The sequence below is a fragment of the Pogona vitticeps genome, chromosome 11 (assembly GCF_051106095.1).
Source record: "Pogona vitticeps strain Pit_001003342236 chromosome 11, PviZW2.1, whole genome shotgun sequence".
NCBI lineage: Eukaryota > Metazoa > Chordata > Lepidosauria > Squamata > Agamidae > Pogona > Pogona vitticeps.
This window is the reverse complement of record NC_135793.1, coordinates 23,693,751-23,714,765: the sequence shown is the minus strand read 5'-3', so window position 1 is coordinate 23,714,765 and position 21,015 is coordinate 23,693,751. Positions and strand designations below refer to the sequence as shown.

The 21,015-nt window shown below is 46.2% G+C and overlaps 2 protein-coding genes across 3 annotated transcripts; both read left to right on the top strand.

Moving 5' to 3' along the window:
- The first annotated feature begins 1,930 nt into the window (after positions 1–1,930).
- Positions 1,931–12,286, top strand: HTATSF1 (HIV-1 Tat specific factor 1). The gene is made up of 9 exons (XM_072981473.2): positions 1,931–2,187; positions 5,113–5,317; positions 5,716–5,763; positions 6,727–6,881; positions 7,062–7,225; positions 8,636–8,735; positions 9,215–9,304; positions 9,658–9,795; positions 10,457–12,286. The coding sequence occupies exons 1-9, from the start codon at positions 1,987–1,989 to the stop codon at positions 10,739–10,741; spliced, it is 1,386 nt and encodes a 461-aa protein (XP_072837574.2). The 5' UTR covers positions 1,931–1,986; the 3' UTR covers positions 10,742–12,286.
- A 3,118-nt stretch (positions 12,287–15,404) lies between these two features.
- On the top strand, positions 15,405–20,400 carry VGLL1 (vestigial like family member 1). 2 transcript variants are annotated; one of them, XM_072981271.2, is made up of 4 exons: positions 15,405–15,530; positions 16,605–16,838; positions 18,473–18,892; positions 20,235–20,400. In XM_072981271.2, exons 2-4 carry the CDS (start codon positions 16,628–16,630, stop codon positions 20,273–20,275), a joined length of 672 nt encoding a protein of 223 aa, XP_072837372.2. In that variant the 5' UTR covers positions 15,405–15,530; positions 16,605–16,627; the 3' UTR covers positions 20,276–20,400. The 2 variants fall into 2 exon arrangements, with proteins under 2 accessions (XP_072837372.2, XP_078236834.1); XM_078380708.1 differs by lacking the exon at positions 15,405–15,530 and having other exon boundaries at positions 16,515–16,838.
- The last annotated feature ends 615 nt before the right edge of the window (positions 20,401–21,015 follow it).

Below are 21,015 nucleotides of genomic sequence, written 5' to 3'. Positions count from 1 at the left end.
TCTTGCTCAGATGCCATCTCCTTGATTTTTATTATCATTCCATTGTGTATGACGGGGAAGATATATTTGCTCTCGAGAGATTAATTTCCAAGCCCACGTTGCATGCCTTTCCCACTACAGATCTGCAGGGCCTTGCTTCGCCATAAAAGTTCACAAAACATACAGCCTTGATACATTTGATTTACCAGTTTGTTGCAAAGCAGTGCAGGCTTGGAACTACTTCCTTTAGGAAAGGTGGGATTCTATACATTTTGGGGAGTAGTGTGTGGTTAGGCTGGAGAAAAGGAAATTGGGAGACAGTGTGATAGCCATCTCCTAATATCTGAAAAGGTGCCACGTGGAAGAGAGAAACAGCTTATTTTTGCTGCTCCGGACAGTGGGAACCAAACGATTAGATCTTGATTAGAAATAAAGATTCTAGCTGGACGCTGTTGTTATGGGCCATCAAGTCACCTCCGATTCATGGCGGGCCAATGGATGAGTGATCTCAACATGTCCTGTCCTCAATTGCCCTGCTCAGCTCTTGCAAACTCAATTGACTTCCTTTTTTTGAGGGGGGGGGGTCAATCCATCTCAAATTGGGTCTTCCTCTTTTCCTCCTGCCTTCCACCTTTCCCAGCATGATTGTCTCTTCCGGAACATGGATTAAGCTGGAGAGTAAGAGGGTTTTCTGATGGCCGAAGTTGTTTGGCAGTGGAACGGGCCACCTCAGAAAATTCGTGGGCTTTCCTCCGTTGCAGACTTTTAAACAGAGGATGGATCATAAACGGTTAGGTTACCTGGGTGGGTTTCCTCCCTTCCAAGCACTACAGTTCTTGGGAGTCTTGTGTTGGGACAGGAAGAAAAAAGGGATATATAGTACAGTACTAGCAGATCCCTGGCTGAGTCCCCAAGGCAGAGGAAGGGTTGCCAGGCTGCAAGCCTGCCCACGTTGCCAATCCTCGGGTGCACATAATCCTCATTTATTTATTTAATTTATTGTATTTATACCCCGCCTATCTAGTCCTTTCGACCACTCTAGGCGGCTTACAACATAAAGGATGACAAGTTCAGGTTCCAAAGCCTGGAACCAGGAGGAAAAACCCTCCCCGCCCCAAGCCTGGCTCTCAGGGACAAAACCCACGAGAGAACGGAATGGAACGAACTACTTTCCAAACAACGACTCCTCCAGGTCTGGCTGGGCTACCTTCCTTGCTTAAAGAATTCGAAAGGTCACATGACCCAAAGCCCCGCCCCCTTAACACCATCGTTTAGCCCCGCCCCCCGCAAAAGCCACTTCCGTTATTGCGCAGTGAACGACTTCCGCCGGGGTTAGGCTAGTACAGTAATTCCATACGCGTTCATTATAATAAGAGGGTTCCAGAAGGGATCTACTTTTAAAACTTTTTTGTGGCGAATAAAAACTATCCCCGTTGCCGGGAAGGAGGGAGAAGAAAGAAGAGGAGGAAGGGAGCAGAGAGAGGAGCCTCCGCGCACGCGCACTGCGCCTTCCCCGCCGAGGGGGGGCGCTTCCTTCCGCGCATGCCCGTTTTCAACGCGAGGCGCGTTTCTTGCGCCTGCGCACTCCCCTTGCCTCGAGCGACGCCAGCGCTGGGAGGCCAACGGACGTTCCTCCTCAGAAAGGGACGGGATGAGGTTGGGCGGGGGGGGGGCGTTTCTTGGGACGAGGGGGCCAAAGCAACCCCCCCCCAATATTCCAACCAACCAATAAACGAATAATAAACTAATGAACCATTAAGTCCTTCGCGGTTCCTTCGGGGGCGGGGCGGAGGGGCGGAGAGGCGGGTCCGGTCCGCGGGCGGTTGAGGGGGGCGCGCGCATGCGCCGTAGCGGCTCGGCCTGAGGGAGAAAGAGGCGCCGGCAAGGCCTGTGTGGCGAGGCAGGAAAGGCGGGCGGGCAGTCGTTCGTTCGATCGTTCCTCCTCCTCCCTCTCGGGGAGCCGGCGTCGCGGTGGTCCGTCGTGAGGGGAACGGAGCCGGGCCCACCATGAGCGTCGGGGGCTCGGACCGCAACGAGGAGTTCCTTCAGCAGCTCCGGCTCCAGGAGCTCTACGGGAAGAAGGACGGCGACGAGGAGGACGACGAGGAGGAGGAGGACGAGGGCGGCGACGACCCCTTCACCTACACCGACTCGGCCGACGGCACCCAGTACGAGTGGGACCGCGAGAAGCGGGCCTGGTTCCCCAAGGTGAGGGGAGGGAGGGAGGGAGGGAGGCGGGGCCCGGCCCGGGGGTGGGGTGGGCGTCACGTGACGGGTAGTCGCGGGGGGGAGGTTCCCCGTGGGGGGGCGCTCACACCCCCACCCACCCACCAAGGATTGGGGGTCCGACTCTTTCCCCCACCCCACCCCGGCCACTGGAGGATCCAGAGGGTCCTCCTTGCAGCCCTGCCACCCCAGGATGAGGATGATGATGATGAGGAGGAGGATGAGGATGAGGGCCCTTAATGGACTACTGCAGAGCTCAGGGGTTAAGGGATCTGCCAGCAGAGCCAATTGGGCCTCCAGGGAGAAGAGCCAGCCTGGGTAGCCCTGGGCCAGCTAGAGGAGCTGCTGGGTAGCTGAGCGGGTGAGGCGCCTGGTGGGGATCTGAATCCTCACTGTGCTTCTTCCTAAGATGATGATGATGATGATGGACCGCTGCCCTGTGGCTGCAGAGCCAGAGGGTGGGACTTCGATTCCCCCCCCCACTTGGGCCTCCAAGGAGAAGAGCCAGCCTGGGTAGCCCTGGGCCAGCTAGAGGAGCTGCTGGGTAGCTGAGTGGGTGAGGTGCCTGGTGGGGATCTGAATCCTCACTGTGCTTCTTCCTAAGATGATGATGATGATGGACCGCTGCCCTGTGGCTGCAGAGCCAGAGGGTGGGACTTCGATTCCCCCCCCCCCACTTGGGCCTCCAAGGAGAAGAGCCAGCCTGGGTAGCCCTGGGCCAGCGAGAGGAGCTGCTGGGTAGTTGACCAGGTGAAGCACCTGGTGGGGATCTGAATCCTCCCTGTGCTTCTTTCTAAGATGATGATGAGCGGCTGAATAGCCCTGTGGCTACAGAGCCAGAGGTTGGGAGTTCGAATCACCCCCCCCCTTGGGCCTCCTTGACAGGGGCTGGACGCCATGAGCCAGAGGGCCCTTCCCAGTTCTAAGATGATGATGATGAACAGCTCACTGGTTTAGGTCTCTGGCTGCAGAGCCGGAGGCCTCCTTGACAGTGGCTGGACTTCCATGACCCAGAGGGTCCCTTCCAGCTCTGCAGCTCTTTCTTTTTGTTTGTATTTATTAAATGTTTTATTAAGTTTCTTATACGGGCAATACACTTGGGGAGTGGAAGGGAGTTCAAATAGGGGCAAACCACTTTTTACAAATTCTTCAAACCAAGGATGTTCTAGAACTTCTTATTGCTTGTTACACGATTTACTAATTAATCCTTCCTTTATTTATGCTAAATGCTTCAAAATCAGTATCTACTGCATCAAAATTAGTCCACGTTCAGGAATAGCCTCACTTATATCCAGGTCTCTAGAGTTCAAACCCACATACTACCAGTTCCATTTTTTTCCTTCTTTGCCAGAAGGGCCAATAAAGGCTTCCAAATTCTTCTGAAAATCTAATTAAAGGCCAGCTCTGCAGTTCTAAGATGAGGACAATTTGATTTAAAACTCTTGGGGCTGCAGAAGTAGCCTTGCCTGCACTAGAGGTTTCCTTCTATTTATTTATTTATTTCATTATATACCATCTCATTAGTGCAGCACACTGTTCTGGGCAGTTTACAGCAAGATAAAATATAATAACCCTGTAAAATTAGGGTTACAAATAAAACCAAGAGAGTACAAAACATAATACAATAGGCTTCTGCCTCTTTCCATCTGACTGGGGCTTCCCTTCCTTCTTCCTTGGTGGTTTTCAGACTGGACCTTATTTATTTATAATATTTTTACCCTACCTTTCTCCTTAAAAAGGACCCAATGTGGTTTACGTCATTAAAAGACAACATTTAAAGCTAAAACCATCTTGATAGTGTCATGGGAAAGTGGGTGTGAGGTTGGGAAACTAAAGGCAGCCCTGGAAAAAGTAGGTGAAAGGCAGTAATAAAGTTTGATGGCTTGGTCTGATTATTCTTCTTAATTGTTGGTGTGTTAGGAGGAGAGAATTCAGTACTGTGTTCATGTCTGACAGTATGTTTCTGCGGGATGTGTCTGGCAACCTTGAGGCACAGGTTTGGGGGGGTTATTTTACTCTCACATTTAGCTGTGGTCTGTGTTTGATTGGCGTGTCATGTCAGTTGCGCAAAGTTAATTCAAACTGTCCGGTTAGGAATGTTGTCATTATTAGCTTACATTATTGTTTATTTGTATTGTTAATTCCATTTTGCTAAGAAGCAGCTTGCCTGCATAATTTGGGCCATTTGTGATATTTGAACCCAGATCTTGTGTCCCACAGTCGGGTCTCACTGCTCTGCTGCTGAGCAATTTATAAGCAGGTGCTCCTGAAAATATGTGAGTTTCTTTCAGCATGAAGCTGGGTGACTCGGTATAAAGCACTTCACATGGATCCAAAGTCCTCCAGAGATAACCTTACATGAAAGTAGTTCGCTGAGGAGAAACACACAACATAAATAGTTGATGACATGATCTCAGAGATATGTCAAGGTGCTGCTGTTTGTAAATAGGTTAACCTAACGTACTTTGAGCAGCATCCTTTTACTAATTAAAGAAAGCACGTCTGGATTCCCCCAGGCTGGCTGTTGTAGTATAATTCTGAAAGGTCGCTGCTCCATAATGTTATAAATAGAACATGATCTATTTTACTTGTTTCATAGACTGATCTTAGGGTTAAACTGGGGGTGGGAATTCTTTGACCATTGGCTGAAAAAAAAAGGGGGGGCTCAAAATGGCCAGTCCTGCTACCAGGGAGCACAGCTGATCCTTGCATGTCTATTTCACTTTCCCTGGGGCTGTGTCAAGTCTGAAATAGCTTCCTCACAACCATAAACGAAGTTCTGTCCCCTGATGGTTTTGAAAAGGGGATGGTAATACTCCCTGCAGTCCGGTGGAATAGGCCATTCATGTCCTGCAATAATTCTGGCTGAATACTTAGTTCAGCTTCCTCCTCTTTTCTTCTTTTTAGGTCACCGAAGACTTCCTGGCGACATACCATGCTAACTACGGCTTCCCCACCGAAGGCTCAGAGGATTCGTCGGCATCTGTGACGAAGGCCGTATCTAAACCTCCGGCTGATGCAAAGGCACGAGGAACTCAGAAGCCGACGGACCCCAAAGCATCTCAAACAAAAGATGCGAAACAGAAAGGAGAGAAAAGAAAACCGGATGCAGGCAAGGGCCTTGATGTGCATGGCTTAGAAGTAGCTCTACTGCTTAAGAAGACGTGTCCGTTTCTGCAGCATTGGGAATTTAACAGCCTCAGCAGTGATGTGCAAAGGGGTGTTCATACTGAATATTTTTAACTGTCCATACACTCTTACTGTATTTGTTCTGAAAGTGGAATGTTAATGGATCCCTTGTGCAGACAACTTTCAGTGATTTCTGTTGAGAGCCTGCTAGGTGTGAACATAGGAATCCTCCTTGTATCGGCGCTAACTCCTTTGTCTGTCTAGCCCAGGACGACCTCCTGGATTAGTAGGTGCCTTGTAGGGTCTCTTGTGAACTCTAATCCGAAGAACTGTTCTGTTTGTTTAGCAGTGCAATGTAACTAATCCTGATCTCCTCTTTAGGATGGTTTCACGTTGAAGACCAGAGAAACACAAATGTCTATGTGACAGGTGAGGACCCTTGGCAGCTTACCAGAAAGAACTATGTTGAGAAATGTGTTGAGTATTATGGATACAAATAGAACATTTCCTAGATATAATCTTATCAATGCCACTTCTGACGGCATGGCACTTTGCAGTTTTCCACAACCCCTTTCTCGAATTGGGGGAAAGAGTTGTGTTTTGTTGACAGCTTTAATAAAAGTTATCCATGTGAAAGAGGGGGTGAGGGAAAATATGGAATGATACTGAGGAGGAAAACTGTATGAGAAGAACACAATAAGTGAAGCTGTCTGTTGGAAAGATTTAAATTGGGAACATTTGTGGTTCGTGCTGGGCTGCTGAAGTGAAAAATGAATAAGTCAAGTGGCTTTTAAAGTTGGGTGGCTGAATTTATACTTTTCTTTGTGCTAACTGTTCCATGTCTTGTGTCCAATTAAGGAGGAGATATTAGGTTTTGAAAGTATGAGATTAGCAACCACCAACAAATTCCATCAGTCTAGTTTTCTCTTCCTAGTTAGAAAGCTGCTAATGGTCCATCCAGTCCAGTGTTTCCTACACCTAATCTTGGGTCCCCAGATGTTTTTGGACTGAAACTCCCAGAAGCCTTCACCACCAGCTGTGTTGACCAGGATTTCTGGGAGTTGTAGTCGAAGAACAGGCAAAATGGGGAATCAAACTCCCAACCTCTGGATAGGCAGCCAGATGCCTAGACCACTGAGCTATCCGGCAGTTCAGTTCTAGTACACCCATAATTGCTGGCGTCTACCAGTCTTTTCATGAGCCTCAAAATGAGCAGGTCATGCCAAAAGAGGGGCAATGGGGAAGTCTGCTAATACGTACAACAACTTGCTCCAGGACATCTTTATGAAAAATGAAGACTCTTCTGCATAGTTCTTTAAATTGTGAATTGAATTGGGTGGTGCTGATGGGTTTGTTTCTTGCATTTGTGTTTGTTCAAATTTATTCCTCCAGGTTTACCTCCAGACATTACGAAAGATGAGTTTGTGCAGGTCATGTCAAAATGTGGCATCGTGATGCGTGACCCTCAAACAGAGGAGCCTAAAATTAAGCTTTACAAAGACAGAGAGGGGAATCTTAAAGGAGACGGGCTTTGTTGTTATTTAAAGGTCAGTTGTACAGTATTATATTTCAACGGTGATGTTACAAATGTTACTTACTCAAGATACAAGCTTTCCTCAGATTATTATTTGTTTTTACTTTTGTTCCTAAACATTTCCTTCTTTACAATCCAATATTTTTGGTGAAAAGCAGGATCTTCAACATTATTCTTTTTTGTTTTTTAATAGAGAGAATCTGTTGAACTTGCATTAAAATTATTGGATGAGAATGAAATTAGAGGCTACAAAATGCACGTGGAAGTTGCACAGTTCCAGCTGAAGGGGGAGTACGACGCCAGCAAAAAGAGGAAGAAGTGTAAAGACTACAAGAAGAAGCTGTCTCAGCAGCAAAAGTGGGTAGCCGTTTTATATAAGCCACACTAGCTTTTCATTAAAATGTGTGGGAATGCAGCATGCTTAAGCTTGAAACCTTTGGTTATCTCCTTTTCTCAAACAAATGAAAAATAGTTTTAAACTATCAAATGCATGTGAGCATTTATTTATTCTGTGAGTTTCTCTTACCTTGTAAGAAGTTCAGAATGATTTGCTTGATATCTTGTGTTCTGCCTGTGATAATCATGACCGGGCTATGTTTCTCTTAAGTAATTGTCTTCCACCTTTACCTGAGTATTAACAGCAGAAGTAAAGCAAGCAATGCTAATTGTGCTGCTTATATACCGCCCCAAAGTGTTTAAAGCTGCCTCTGGGTGGTTCACAATTTAATTATGCAGGCTACACATTGTTCTGCCCTCCCCCAGCGAGTTGGGAACTCAGTTTACTGATCTCGGAAGGATGGAAGGCTGAGTGAACCTTGAGTGGGCCATCTGGGATTGAACCCGGGTTGTGAGCAGAGTTTTGGCTGCAGGATTGCAGTTTAACCACGAGACACATAGGTTTTCCTCGTAGAAGCAAGAAAATTGCAGCCCTTGCCCCTCCCCCTGAATGACCTGCTAAAATAACAGTTTCCCCAGCAAAAAAGTAGAGTGTTGTTACTCTTGGGAGCCTTCATGGCATGCAGTTCACCACTTATAAATGGGTCAAAGCCTCCTTTGCAGCACTCATCAGCCTATATTTCCTGTTTTTCAAAACTAGAAGTGGATGTTTCGGGTTTCATTGTTTTGGATTCTTCTCGGGTTTTGCTATCTGTTCATCCCCTGGAGGATCCGTGTGGGTCATCAGGATCTGCCAAAGTTGCCTGCCACAGTTTCCAGCAAGAATGAAGGACCGTCTCCAGCCTGGGGGCCGCGGTCCATTTTTAAGAGGCTCTTTTCAGGGCCAGAGGCAAAAGAGTGGGACAAGAAATACCAGTGTATTTATAGCTTTAAGGGCTTACTGTCTTTAATTAAGCTTCAGGAGGTCATTTTACCCTTTCAGGATGGGGGGAAAACGATGCTGTGAGCATAGCTGTCAGGGCCACTGGGAAAATGTGGGGATGCTGGATTTGGTTCCCAGGACCATAGGTTTCCCCAGTTCTCGTTCTCAGGAACTGCATTACATCTTGTTCTTGAAAGTCCAGTCACTATTTTACAAGAGCAGACTCATAACTGGAGATACACTTAGTTTTCCTGTTCTGGGTGATTTTACAAATGTACTTTCTGTTTCAGTTTGCTAGAAGTGTAGCTTTGAAACATGAAATTTAACAAACTGACGCTGCAGAAACTCAGATGGCCGGAAATGTCCAATTAATATGTTTTTTTCAACAAATACTTTTAGAAACTGAAGAGATCAGCTCCAAACTCTTTACTATTCCTTCATTTCATTAGACTGCTGGATTGGAGGCCAGAGAGAAAAGAGGGCACAGCGCGATTGAGGCATGAACGTGTCATCATCATCAGGAACATGTTTCATCCGAAGGATTTTGAGGTAGGAAAGCTCTTTTCCAGAACAGAAGCTGTAGCATAAATACTTCCTAGGTTGAAGAAGTGAGCAAGTCCACAGAATTAAGCAAAACCCAGCCAGCCAGCCATTGAGATGCAAGTTATTAACAGCTGTTGGCTTTTGTGTGTTCAAAGAGAATGTGGCCATTGCTTCACCCAAGCCTGCCGTGTCGCAGCTACATCAGGCATAGCCTTGCCTCCAGAGCACTGGCCTTGGAAGTATGGCAAGGCACAGGTGTTGACCTTTTCTTGTGTCCAGTTACATCATTTTCTCTTCCTCCCCTCTTGTGGTGGGTGAGGTCAATTAATATCCAGGCAAAAGAAGAGTATTAGGAAAACCTTCCTATTTCTTTTCTGACTCTTCAGGTTAATCTAATAAAAGTGTTGTGGAATTGCGAAAGTATATGTTTGATGCTGGTTGGGAAATGCTTTTAAAACACCGTCTTAACTGCGCGTCTTTTGTAGGAGGATCCGTTGGTACTCAACGAGATCAGGGAAGATCTCCGTTTGGAATGTGAAAAGTTTGGAGAAGCAAAGAAAGTCCTTATATTCGATGTAGGTATATATTGTGGCTTGATCTAATCCACGCACTTGTGTTTTATTCCCTGTTAATGGTTATTTTTTGGGGGGGGGGGAAATGTGTGGGTTTTTTGGGGGAAACAGTCAAGAAAACAGCAAAGATTAGTTCAAAAGAGGCTTCAATAGGTGGTGTAAATATTTAGCTGTAGAATGCCATAATAGACAAAACGATTTCAAAGTTTGTTGTTGTTTTTTTGGAAACCGTGATCTAGTGCTGAGCTGTTTTTAAAATGTTCTCAGGAGTCCCGGAGCGGCCTCTGAAACCCGTTGTTCTTTTAAAGGTTTAGGGTTGGATCTGATAGCTTTGGGGCGTCTTCTGTTTTTTATAGAGGCACCCTGACGGTGTTGCGTCTGTGGCCTTCAAAGAGGCAGAAGAGGCTGATGTCTGCAAGCTGGCGCTCAACGGGCGGTGGTTTGGTGGGCGCCAGCTGAGTGTGGAAACGTGGGACGGTGTAACTGACTATCAGGTACGTTTGGTTTGCTAGTTCAGGAGATTTTTTTTTTCAATGGTGTGTGGCTGTGATACGTACGTTCTTCTTATCCAGCAGCCTTTTTGACACCCCTGTTTTTAAAAAATTTCACTCTACTCCAAAACAATAAAAGTTTTAGGGTAAATAATATAGCTGAAGTTTAGTAGGGCATTCCTGCAGTATAAAATATTATCCCAAAGCAAAGCGTGCTGCTTATATACCACCCCATAGTGCTTCAAGCACTCTGGGTGGTTTACAAGTTAATTATACAGGCTACACATTTCTCCCAGTGAGCTGGGGACTCATTTTACCGACCTCGGAAGGATAGAAGGCTGAGTCAACCTTGAGCCGGCTACCTGGGATTGAACCCCAGGTCGTGAGCACAGTTTTGGCTGCAGTACAGCGGTTTAACCATTGCACCAGGCGGTAGAGTAGTCTGAAATAGTTACCAAATTCACTCTACTTCAAAACAATAAAAGTTTTAGGATAATAATATAGTTGAGGCTAGCTGAAGTTTAGTGGGGCATTCCTGCAGTATAAAATATTATAGGACACAACTTTTTAAGTCCTGGGGATGAAGTTTTCCAAGCCTAAACGCTTCTCTCCCCCCCTCCCGCCACCCCTCATGTGATACTTACAATTTCTGTGTCAATCCCAGGTGGAAGAGACAGCGAGAGAACGGGAAGAGAGACTGAAAGGTTGGGAAACCTTTATAGGCGATCCGGCAGCAGGAACGCCCAAAACCGCCTCCGAGGCCGATTCTTCGGAGAGTAGCAAGCAGCCGCCTGAAGGAGCTCAGCCCGTGAAAGATAACGGGGCTGCCGGGGATGGCCTGAACGAAGAAGCCGTGGAGAAAAAGGATAACGCAGAAGGCACCAGGGAAGACGCCACTGCATCGACAGACAGCAGTGTCGAAGGCAGCGACGAAGAAGCGGAGACATAATGTTGTTAACGTGTCCCTAAGAGCATGTGTTTAGAATAAACCTTTAGATTTCTGTTAGCCTGTGCTATCGAGCAACTGCAGGCAGCGTTGAAATGAATATATATGCATTTCTTTCTTAGGACGTCATCAGTGCGCTTTTGGGGGTATTGCATTAAAAGCAGTATTTAATGATGATCTTTCAGAATATGTATATATTCATCTCTTGACTGCTGTTTCAAGCTGTGTGTGTGTGTGTTTGTAGATGTCAAGACGTTGCCAAGAGCCTGCTGAACTGACCGGCTGTCTTAAGTTGTATCTTTGCTTCTCAGTGTCCAAAAGTACATCAGTAGGTGCAGATCCTGTACTTTCCATTACCTTTACAGCGGCTGAAATCCAGAGGTAGTTTGCAGCTGGGGGGGGGGAAGCCCAATGAATTGGGGTGATCTGGTGAGTCTTCTGCTCTGTAAGCACCGTTGGGTCTACTCTGGTTGCAGCTGACTACTGGATTTCGGCCGCTGACCTTTAGAAAAAGATGTATGGTGTTTGCTCTAAATTTCCTCCCTGCCCCAACCTGCAGGTATACCTCTGGTATGACATAAATGATATAACTGTCCTTGAATGCACCAGGCTGTGCTTGGATCAACAGGTTTTCCTGCTATTAATTATTTTAAAGGAAGAGGTTATGAAGATAGGAGGTCGCTACCTTGGATTGGGGATGGGGGAGAGGAGAAAAGAATAGGGTAATATCACACTGCAGTTAAAAACAGAAGAACAAGGTCTTTTTGAAGGGGCCTCGTTGCTATGCGAAGTTTGTTTGTTTGGTTCATCCTCCACCTGCACCCTACTTTCTTTGAATGCTTCTTCTGAGGAAGGGTAGATAGGACAGATGGGAGAAATAATGTAAATAAGATTAATTCTAATCTTCCTTTTAAATTTTTTTGGGGGGTTGATTAATTCATATTGGAAACCTGCAGAGACTGTGTGTTGGAAGCGTGTCTCCCTTTCTTCCTTGGATTTCTCTGTTTGAATATTGTTAGGTTTGAAGTGCAAACTGAGAGCCTGTTCTTTTATACTGGGGTGGATGGACTACAAGTGACACTATGAATAAATTGTTTTGAGATTGACTCCTAAATGATTGCTCAGATTTCTGAATACAAAGAGACAGGGATTATTAAAAAAAAGGACACACACAGATTTCTAAATGTATCCTGAGCTTATGTTTTAGTGCCTGTAAGCAGGTACCTTGATCAGGAACTGACTTGGGTTCAGATAGTGAATCTTGAGTTTAGATAGTAATCTGTATGGCAGGATCACTGGTAAGCTTCCTCCCCCCCCCCTTTTTTTTTTTTTTTGGTGAGGGACAGAGATCAGAAGCTTTTAGGCTGCTCTTTTGGCCCAGATACGGTAAACCACGGTTTGAAAAACCTTAATCTGCCCTGCAGCCAATTAAGCCATAGTTTATCACAGGAGCCTGTAGCAACGGGAAAATTGAGCATGCCACATTGGGGGGGGGGGAATGGCCACCTTACTACATAAACTTTTGTACAATAAATTTAATTGTTTAGCATACTTGTTTTGTATTTGGAATTTGTGATTATGCCAATAGATTTTTAAAAAATGTATACATTAATTTGGGTCACAATGGAATTATCTGCCTAGATGCTTCTGTCTTATTTTAAGATAGTTGTTCCCTTGGACAATCTGATTTCACTTACTAAAAGGTTCCCTCCTGAACACGTGGCTGCAGTAAGAAACTATAGTGACAAGGTTTGAACGTAAAAGCTGTCCAAAATGTTCTTGTGTCCTTGAATGTTGTGGGTGGGATAGCAGTAAGCGATGAGATAAATTTAAACTGAAATTCCTCTTGCGCAAGGTTAGCTCCACAAAGGTTTTGGCAACAAACTAGCACGAGAACATTTCAAATAAAACATTTTTGAGATTTAAGTGGTTGGCCCATTATGAGAAAAGCCACCTCTGTGGTGTAATTCTCATCTTCTCTAATGGTTTCAGTGCAGCAGAAAATCAGTCCGCTTTAAATTTCAGATTTGGGCTCGTCCTGCCTGGAAGATAAGTAGAAGAACATTCCCTCTGCAACCGCAGATTTGGTAAACTGTAAATCTGTACAGTATTTCTTTCGAAGCTCCACTGCATTTATTAACACAAGTTCCTGTTTCAGTCTTGTGCGAAGCTTCAGTACAGCTGCCCTTAAGAAATAAAAGATTGAATGGCCTCCAGCCCCACGCTCGGAGAAAGGCATCATGGAAATGCAATAAATAAATGAGCAGTTTGCATAATTGTACACTATTATGAGATAGTAAATAAATGATTTGAGAATAGCTTAGTTTCCATTTTCTTTACATTAAGCAGCCCAACGTAATTGTCGGAGTTTCTTCCACGTTGCAGTCGTGGAGCTTCTTAGAGGTAAGGATTGCAACTTTAGATGAAAAGACTTAGTATTTTGAACGAATGAGTTGTGTGCCGTCAAAACTTTCGTGGCCTATGCATTTGTGACCTTCAGAAGGTCCTGCCATTAGCAGCTCTGCCCAGTTCCTGGAAATCGTGGTTTCCTTTGGAGTCAACCCATCTCATTTCCTGCTGCCTCCCACTTTTCCTAGCATTATGCTCTTTTCTACATAGTATTTAATTAGATCTGTGTAGTCACAGAGTGCCAAAAAGGAGTAGGGTGCCAGCAAACCACAGTTTGCTTTGTGCCCAGAGAATCTGGGGAGCAGATCGCCAGAGGTCAAAATTGACACAATGACATGCAGTTATTAATTCTGCTTACAATTTCCGTGGTAATTTCTGAGTCAAAAGCCAATTCAAGGTGTTCCAAGAGAACTGATCCCCCCCCCTTGCAAATTGCACCCAAAAGGAACACATTGTCGCCTAGTAGGAGATTCTACAGAATTCTAACAGATGCTCTAGACATGGTCAATGTTGCAGAAAACACAGTTCTTCCCCATGCCAAGCCTGCATTGAGCGTGCCAGGAAATTGTTGGTGAGGAGACGAGTTTTTATTCCTCATCCTTGCCCGTGAGGGTGAGATGCGTGAGGAGTTCCATCCATCATCCAGAAGGACTTCCCCTTCGTTGGTGTGGGTTGGACTAGATCGCCTTTAAGGTTCCTTCCAACGTTGCCATTCTGGGCAACAGAGGGAGGTTGAAGTGCCCAATGGGCTTATGGCTCAAGAGCTTTGAATTTTTCATTTTTTTTGGCTTCTAGCTCCCAGAATCTGGCCGTTGGAGACTCAGCAGGTCCAAAAGGAGCGATTTCCCCAAGCTTAAAAAAAAAAAAAAGCAGTAGGAAAACAACAGGAGAACCAGCACTAGGAAAGGACGCTCGGTTGTTACACAGACCCAAAAGATGGTTATTCTTGGTGATGAACTGAGGACCAGATAAAGGCCATGTGAAAAATTAGGGATTTCACCTGGGTGTCAAAATAATTTTTCAGTGACGCCCCCAGAGCAAATCTAACCGTAGGTGGTGCATCTCAGAAACCTAGACACCAGCTATATTCAGTCATAGGTTCTTGACCGGAAAAGAGTTGTAATGTGCACCAACTGTGTACCAGAGTGGTCTCTGGATTTTTAGACGTGTTCTCTGAACTATTTACCTGTTTCACGGTCAAAGGAAGTCATTTTTCCGCACTCTTATGGTGGCTACACGGCCAGTAACTGTGCTCTTGAGGAAACCACTGCACGTCCTCTGTTCTTCAATAAATGGAGCCTCTTTTAACCCTTCCCAGTACATTGCAGATAAACAGCCGCTTTAGTTACTTGGACATGTGGTGGTCTTTCACTGAAGTTTACCACAAGACTCCTTCTAAATCTTGGAGATGGCATGTGTGTGTGTGTGTGTGGGGGGGAGAAGAGTGGTAATTACAGTGGGGTCTTGACTTGAGAACTTAATCCGTATTAGAAGGCGGTTCTCAAGTCAAAAAGTCTGTAAATCAAGTCTCCATTGATCTACAGTGCATTGAAAACCGATTAATCCCGTAACAGGCCGTTTTTGTTCCATTTTGGTTTTTTTTCTGGTCTGTAAGTCAAATCTCAGTCTGCAAGTCAAACCTAAATTTTGCGGCCAGAGAAGTCTGTAACTGAAAAAGGCTGTAAGTCAAGCCGTCTGTAAGTCAAGGGTCCACTGTATTACCATTCTCTATGGCACCTTTTCAATTTTTTGGAGGGGGAAATTTTCTTCTTTCAGGAAATACAATTTCAGCCTGATGACATGTATTTATACAATGCTTGCGTGTTCAGAATGTGTTTCAACGTGACGGCATTGCACACCGTCAGCGTGTGGCCATTCTCTATGCTGAGTTCTGTAAGAGAACGTGGTCTTTGCACGGATGAAACCAAGGGCTGCTTTGCCCCCAAAATCTGCACATGATGTGTGTATTTGTGCAACAGCCACTTTGGCCTGGCTTGTGTATACCCAACAAAAGCAGGGGCCAGTCTTTTGAAAGAGATCTCTCTGCCTCTCGGACGTATGCACACACACGGCAGTGTGGAGGAACACACATGAAGCCAACCCTTTGATTTTCCTCATTCCTGAAACCTCCAAACCTGGTTGACTCGCTGGGGTGCATTTCACACATTCCTGCTAGCAAGCCTGAAGGAGACGCCTTAGCTGGCTCCCGGCTGGAGGGACAGAAAGCAGCTTCTCCCGTCCTCGCGACCAGACCTTCTGCCCAGAAACCGGGGCCAAACAGCAACGCTGGTGGGGAGGATCAGCAAGCAGGAGGGCTCCAGCATGAACACTGCAGGGTTGGGTCTCCTTTGCTGGGCAGCCGAGCAGCAGGTGCTGCATTAGGGTAAGTCACCCGGGGGGGGGGCAAGGCTTTGCAATCCAGCTGATGGGTCTCCAGGCTGAGATGATGGGGAAGATGTGGAGGCTCTGGGGCACAACACCCAACAAGCTTGTTGGCATATCCAACAGCTTGAAGACTTGGGTGAAAAATTCCCCAAATCCTCTGGCTGCAGGGAGATTGTGGGACCCGTATCCCTACATGGAGCTTTTTTTTACCACGCTCCAGTCCAGCTGGCTACAGAGCCTCCATTTCACGAGGCAGTAAAGATGTTTAAATACCGGTTGCGACATGACAAAAGCGGAGCAAGGGGATGGCCTTTGAATCGTTCAGATATGGGTTCCAGTGGCATTGGCCGGTCCCTGGGGCAAGCAGGATGATGGATTCGAGGGCCACATTTGGGTTTGATCCAACGGGGAATTCTCTTAATCCTGGGGGGAGGGAAGCAAAATTAGTAACGCTGCTCCTATCAAGATGCCTGCAACCTCAGTCCTATTTTTATCTTACTGAGGGGGAAACGAAGGATCGGGGGGGGGGCTTGGATGGAATTCTTCTTAAATGCCAGACACCTCTTTCCCAGATCTTTGCAAGATGAGACTGAACTTTCTTCCAAGTTTTTTTTCTCCTGGAGCCGAAGGATTTCATTTTGCTCAAAAGGCGAATTTCGCTCAAAGGCGAACGAAGCCTGCTAGATATGTCACCAGGAAGTCTAATGGACTCCTTCCTTCCTTCTTTTCCCAGGAAGAAATCTGGAAACTCAGCAGATATTGGGGCTCTCCAGTGGGCTGAACTCCCCTTGGTAACTCAGAAGCCTTCCAGCTTTAGCGGGAGGTCAGACTTGATGGCACGCAGAAGTAGAGGTTGCCCAGCTGTCCAAAAACTAATTTCTAGATCCAGAACAGAGGGAGTTTTCTTATAGCTAAAGGGAAAAAATAAGTGTGCAAGTTTTGAACATCACAGATCCCTTTCTCATTTTACAGCAACGAACTAAGTAACTATATAAGAACCTTCCTCCTGTTCAAGCAGAAAAAGAAACCTCTTATTATTTTGGCAACCATATTTATATATTTTTTCTTTAAGGCACGGACAAGAAATTTCCAGCCATGGAAGACGGGAAAGATAATTCGGCCAAGCTAAGCAGAAGCAAGCAGCCTGTGAAAACAGAGTGGGGGGCTCAATACGTGGTGTTCACTTACTTCCAAGGAGACATCAACAGTGTGGTGGATGAACATTTCTCCAGGGCTTTGAGTACAACCAAAATCCCCCAGGATTTAAGCAGAAAGTCCAGTAGCGAAGATGCCGTTGTCAAAAATGGTGAGACTCTCCATGGTTAGTGGCCCCCTCCTAAGTTACTTATTACGGTGCCCTGGAGAGAATCTGCGGCTCCCAATTCACTGTCCATATGGAGCTCTGTTTAAGTTTTTTACGGTACCTAATTATGCCATTTGGATTCCACTTGGGATTTATAGTTTGGTTACAGGCTCAGTTTGCTGCTAATGCAATAAATGGTAATCCGCTCGCTATCCACAGAAGTAGTAAATCCATTAAAGCGCTTCCCTCTCTTCTTTTTAAAAAAATGTTCTCTGCCCCCCCCCCCCCCTTAGTTTTTCCAACAGGCTGGGACAGATTAACGCAGTGAGGTTTCTGGAAACCTATTCTAGAAAAAGTGAAAGGCTAGAGGCAGAAAAAAGAAAGAAAGAAAGAAAGAAAGATTAAGCATGAGATGGATTGACTGAACAAAGAGAGTGTGCAAGACCGAAGCAGGGCAGTTAGTAACAGGTCCTTTGGGAGCTCATGACTTCATACTCCTTACTGAGTCAGAAAAATTCACCGGGTGAGATTGGGTCGGTCTCTCTCCTTCTCAGCCTTGTCCTTGCCTCACAGGGTTGTTGTGAGGAGAGGAGACAAGCCCCGTACAGTGCCTTGAATTCATTGGATCAAAGGCATGAGAGAAAGAGGATGAATATATAAATAAATTAAGTATCTGCCAATCCAGATAGTGAACTCGATGGAATGAGCCTGAGGTGTAACTACCTGGGATGTGGCAATGGATCACTGTCGCATTCTGGTCTGGAGGGAGGAAGGAAGGGAGGAGGGGATGAGCTGTTGATGAATGGAAGGAAGCAAGCAAGGAAGCAAGGAAGCAAGGAAGCAAGGAAGCAAGGAAGCAAGGAAGCAAGGAAGCAAGGAAGCAAGGAAGCAAGGAAGCAAGGAAGCAAGGAAGGAGCTATTGATGAATGGAAGCAAAGAAGGGAGGAAGGAAGGGAGGGAGGGAGGGAGGGAGGAGCTGTTGATGAATGGAAGCAAGAAAGAGAGGAGCCTTTAGCAGCCACTGGTGTGGACTGGGACTTGTGTGATCTACATTCTGATCCTCGCTAAGCCATGATCCACCCAGACTGACCTGTCACTTAATCTGCCCTACCTTACAGGGCTTTTATTTTGAGAATAAGAATAGGGAAGGTGAGGGCTACGCAGAACAACTGGAGCCCACTGGAGATTGGCGGGATATAAATTTTACTAATAGATGATCATGATGGCAATGGAGGAGAATCGGGGGGGGGGGGAGGGAGTGTTCTGAAGGAACATGTGGTTGGCCAGCCAGAATGCTGGTTTTTTAAAAAAACCTCACGGTGACATTTGGATGAAATCCTCATTTGGCATCCGTGCCTTGTGTTCTCCGTTTAAATTATGATGCTGATACCAATGATGTCTGTTGCCTAGATCCAACTACTAACTGGCGTAGATTCATTGAATCAACTCCTGCAGGACGAGCTAATATTTATGTACCTCTCACTGATTCCTTGAGTCGTCAGGGCTACCAGCTGGATTGGGGCCAGTGCCTTTAGCCTTCACCTTTCTGGTGGGATCAAAAAAGCATTGATTGCAAAATATTTCTCTCTTCTCTTCTCTTCCCCCTCCTGTCCATTTCACGTCTTCTTCATGAACAGAGACCCACATGCGTCCCTCTTCGTGGACCTTCTCGCCCCACTGGACCAAGCCGTACCAAACCCCGTCGGCTTTAAACCTCTCCGGCTCGGAGGAGAACGCAGCTGCCAGCCCCGGGATCGGTCCCTGCCCCTCCTCGGTGCTCCAGGGCATCCCGCCGCCAACGATGACAGAGCTGTGGCACATGTCTCCGGGCCCCCATCCTAGCCTGACCGCCGCCCCTGGGTACCCTCCTTCGGTGCCTGACCTCCACATGCCCCAGGGACCCGTGCCGGAGGGCAAGTACAGGGGGTCGCTCTTGGGCCTCTTGCGACAGGAAAGCTGCTCTGGGTCTACGCAAGAACCTTCTACCTCTGGATCTACCTGTCTTTCCGGCTCGGGAAGATTGCAAAACACAAGCCAGGGTTTCACCTCTGCAGGAGGTAAGCAAAGACTGGCTTGCTTTTCGGTCCTTTCGTTCTTTACAAAGAGAGGGGGGGCAGGGAGGGCGAAGAACATGGTTTTTGAGGTGTTCTCTGCCAGAAGAAGGAAATAAAATAGTGACTGCTACTGGGTGGGAGTGTTTTGTGCCATGACGGGGGTTCAGGGTCATGCCAGAATCTGGATGTGCTTCTTTGGTAGACTACAACTCCCATAACCCACCACTGCCCAGGACATTCTGGACGTTGTTGTTCAGAGAAGCAGATTTCCCACACTCTGGAGGGCCAGCCTTCTGATATCACTCCTTCTTGTTGTTGTTGTTGTTGTTGTTGTTGTTGTTGTTGTTGTTGTTGTTGTTGTTGTTGTTGTTGTTGTTGTTGTTGTTGTTGTTGTTGTTGTTTCCTCCAATAGGAGGGAACAGTTGTCCTCAACATGATGAGTGTGTCCTATTGAAGCCCATGGTACAGTAGGATTGGAATCTGCCATCTCCCTTATCCGTGGCCTGAAAATATTAAAAAAGAGGACTAGAAATATGTATTTTCACAATGTGTTTACTAGAATTGGCCACTGGAACGAGCCAGACACCATTCTTGTTCTTGAAGAATGCATAGCATGGTCTCTGGATCCCTCTAGTGGCCATTTCTGATATTACAAGGTGTAAATATGTATTTCTGGATTTTTTTTTTCTTTTACCATACTATGCATAGGGCTAAATTAAACTAGCCTAATTCTACCTACAAGAAGAAGCAATAGCTCTTGGCATTGTATAATAAGAACAATTTCCGTGCAGATGTGAGAGGATATTTATTAGTACCATCTATATCCTGTCTTTCCTCCAGACCACTATAAGGGGCATGCACAGCTTGCTTCGCCCCTCTTTCCCCTCACAACAACCCATCGAGGTAGGCTTCTTCTAAGATGGCTCTTACAGTTTTCATAAGCTGTGAGAGACTGCAAAATGTACAGACTGATCCACTGCCTGTACTACACATATTAACTGCGAGGCAACCCATCAAAATGTGTTGAATAGACTCATCAAACTAATTAATTGACCGGTCAATGATTTGATAAGGAGCACTGTGGCCTTTACTAGCAATCATCTGGAGCTCAATGAAGTTGAAACCATCATCTCAGGCAGAGCTTTGAAAATGGCTCCCTCGGGGACGACGTCTAGAATCCCCCAACGCTTGTGCCTGCTGGTTATGAAACCCGGGGATTCTGAGATCTGTAGTCAAAAATAAGAGTAAAATTGCCAAGCTCCGGTCTCTGTTTCTTAACCTTCGTTTTGGGGGGTGGGCGGACGGTGGAATTGTTTTCATCCTGGTCCTCTTTTCTATTTTCCAGGCATCCCAGCAAATGACAGAAGACGAGATTTATTCTTTTAGCAAAAGGAACGGTTTGTGTGCTATTTCTGCAGAAAGGATGCCCGTTGGCCCTTCTTCATATATATATAAATATATATGTATATATTTCAGCTGTGATTCTGAGAAACTGAGGAAGATGGATGAGTCACGTCCTCCTTCGTGCGCAATTGCACACCCGTTGATAGGCATTCCACCTTTCTCGAGTTGCGTACCCTGACCCGGCGCCGTGTGTAAGACACTTTTGATTTGCCTCCTGCTTGTCTTCTCGACAACCTGCCTTCGACAAGCTTGCTCCATTGGGGGGAAACGCATTCTGTGCGAGTCACTCATTTGTTGGTGTTTTATCCCTACAAAGATTTGTCTGCCTTCCAAAGCAGGTGGAAGCAGGCAGATTAGAGAGAGCGAGAGAAAGTGTGTGTGTGTTGGGGGGGAGGGTGAAAGATTAATGCCCATCTTGTGTGTCTCAGCTCCTTTTTGGAGAAGGGACACAATGGGGAGATCCAAAGGAATGCTCTAAAACCCTCCCTCTGTTGGTGATAAGGCTGGCGATGTGTTCCAAAGTGTAGAGAAGAGCCACTATCCTCAATCTGGGGGGTGGTGGTCCAGCCTAGTGAACCAATAGGCTGGACCACCCTTTTCTTCCTAGGGTGGTCCAGCCTAATGTTTCACTGTCTTCACTATTGAGCATGCCAGCACCACCAGAGAAGCACCACCATGATAACTGGTAGAGAGAGTCCATGCGCTTCTCGCTTCAAGTGGCA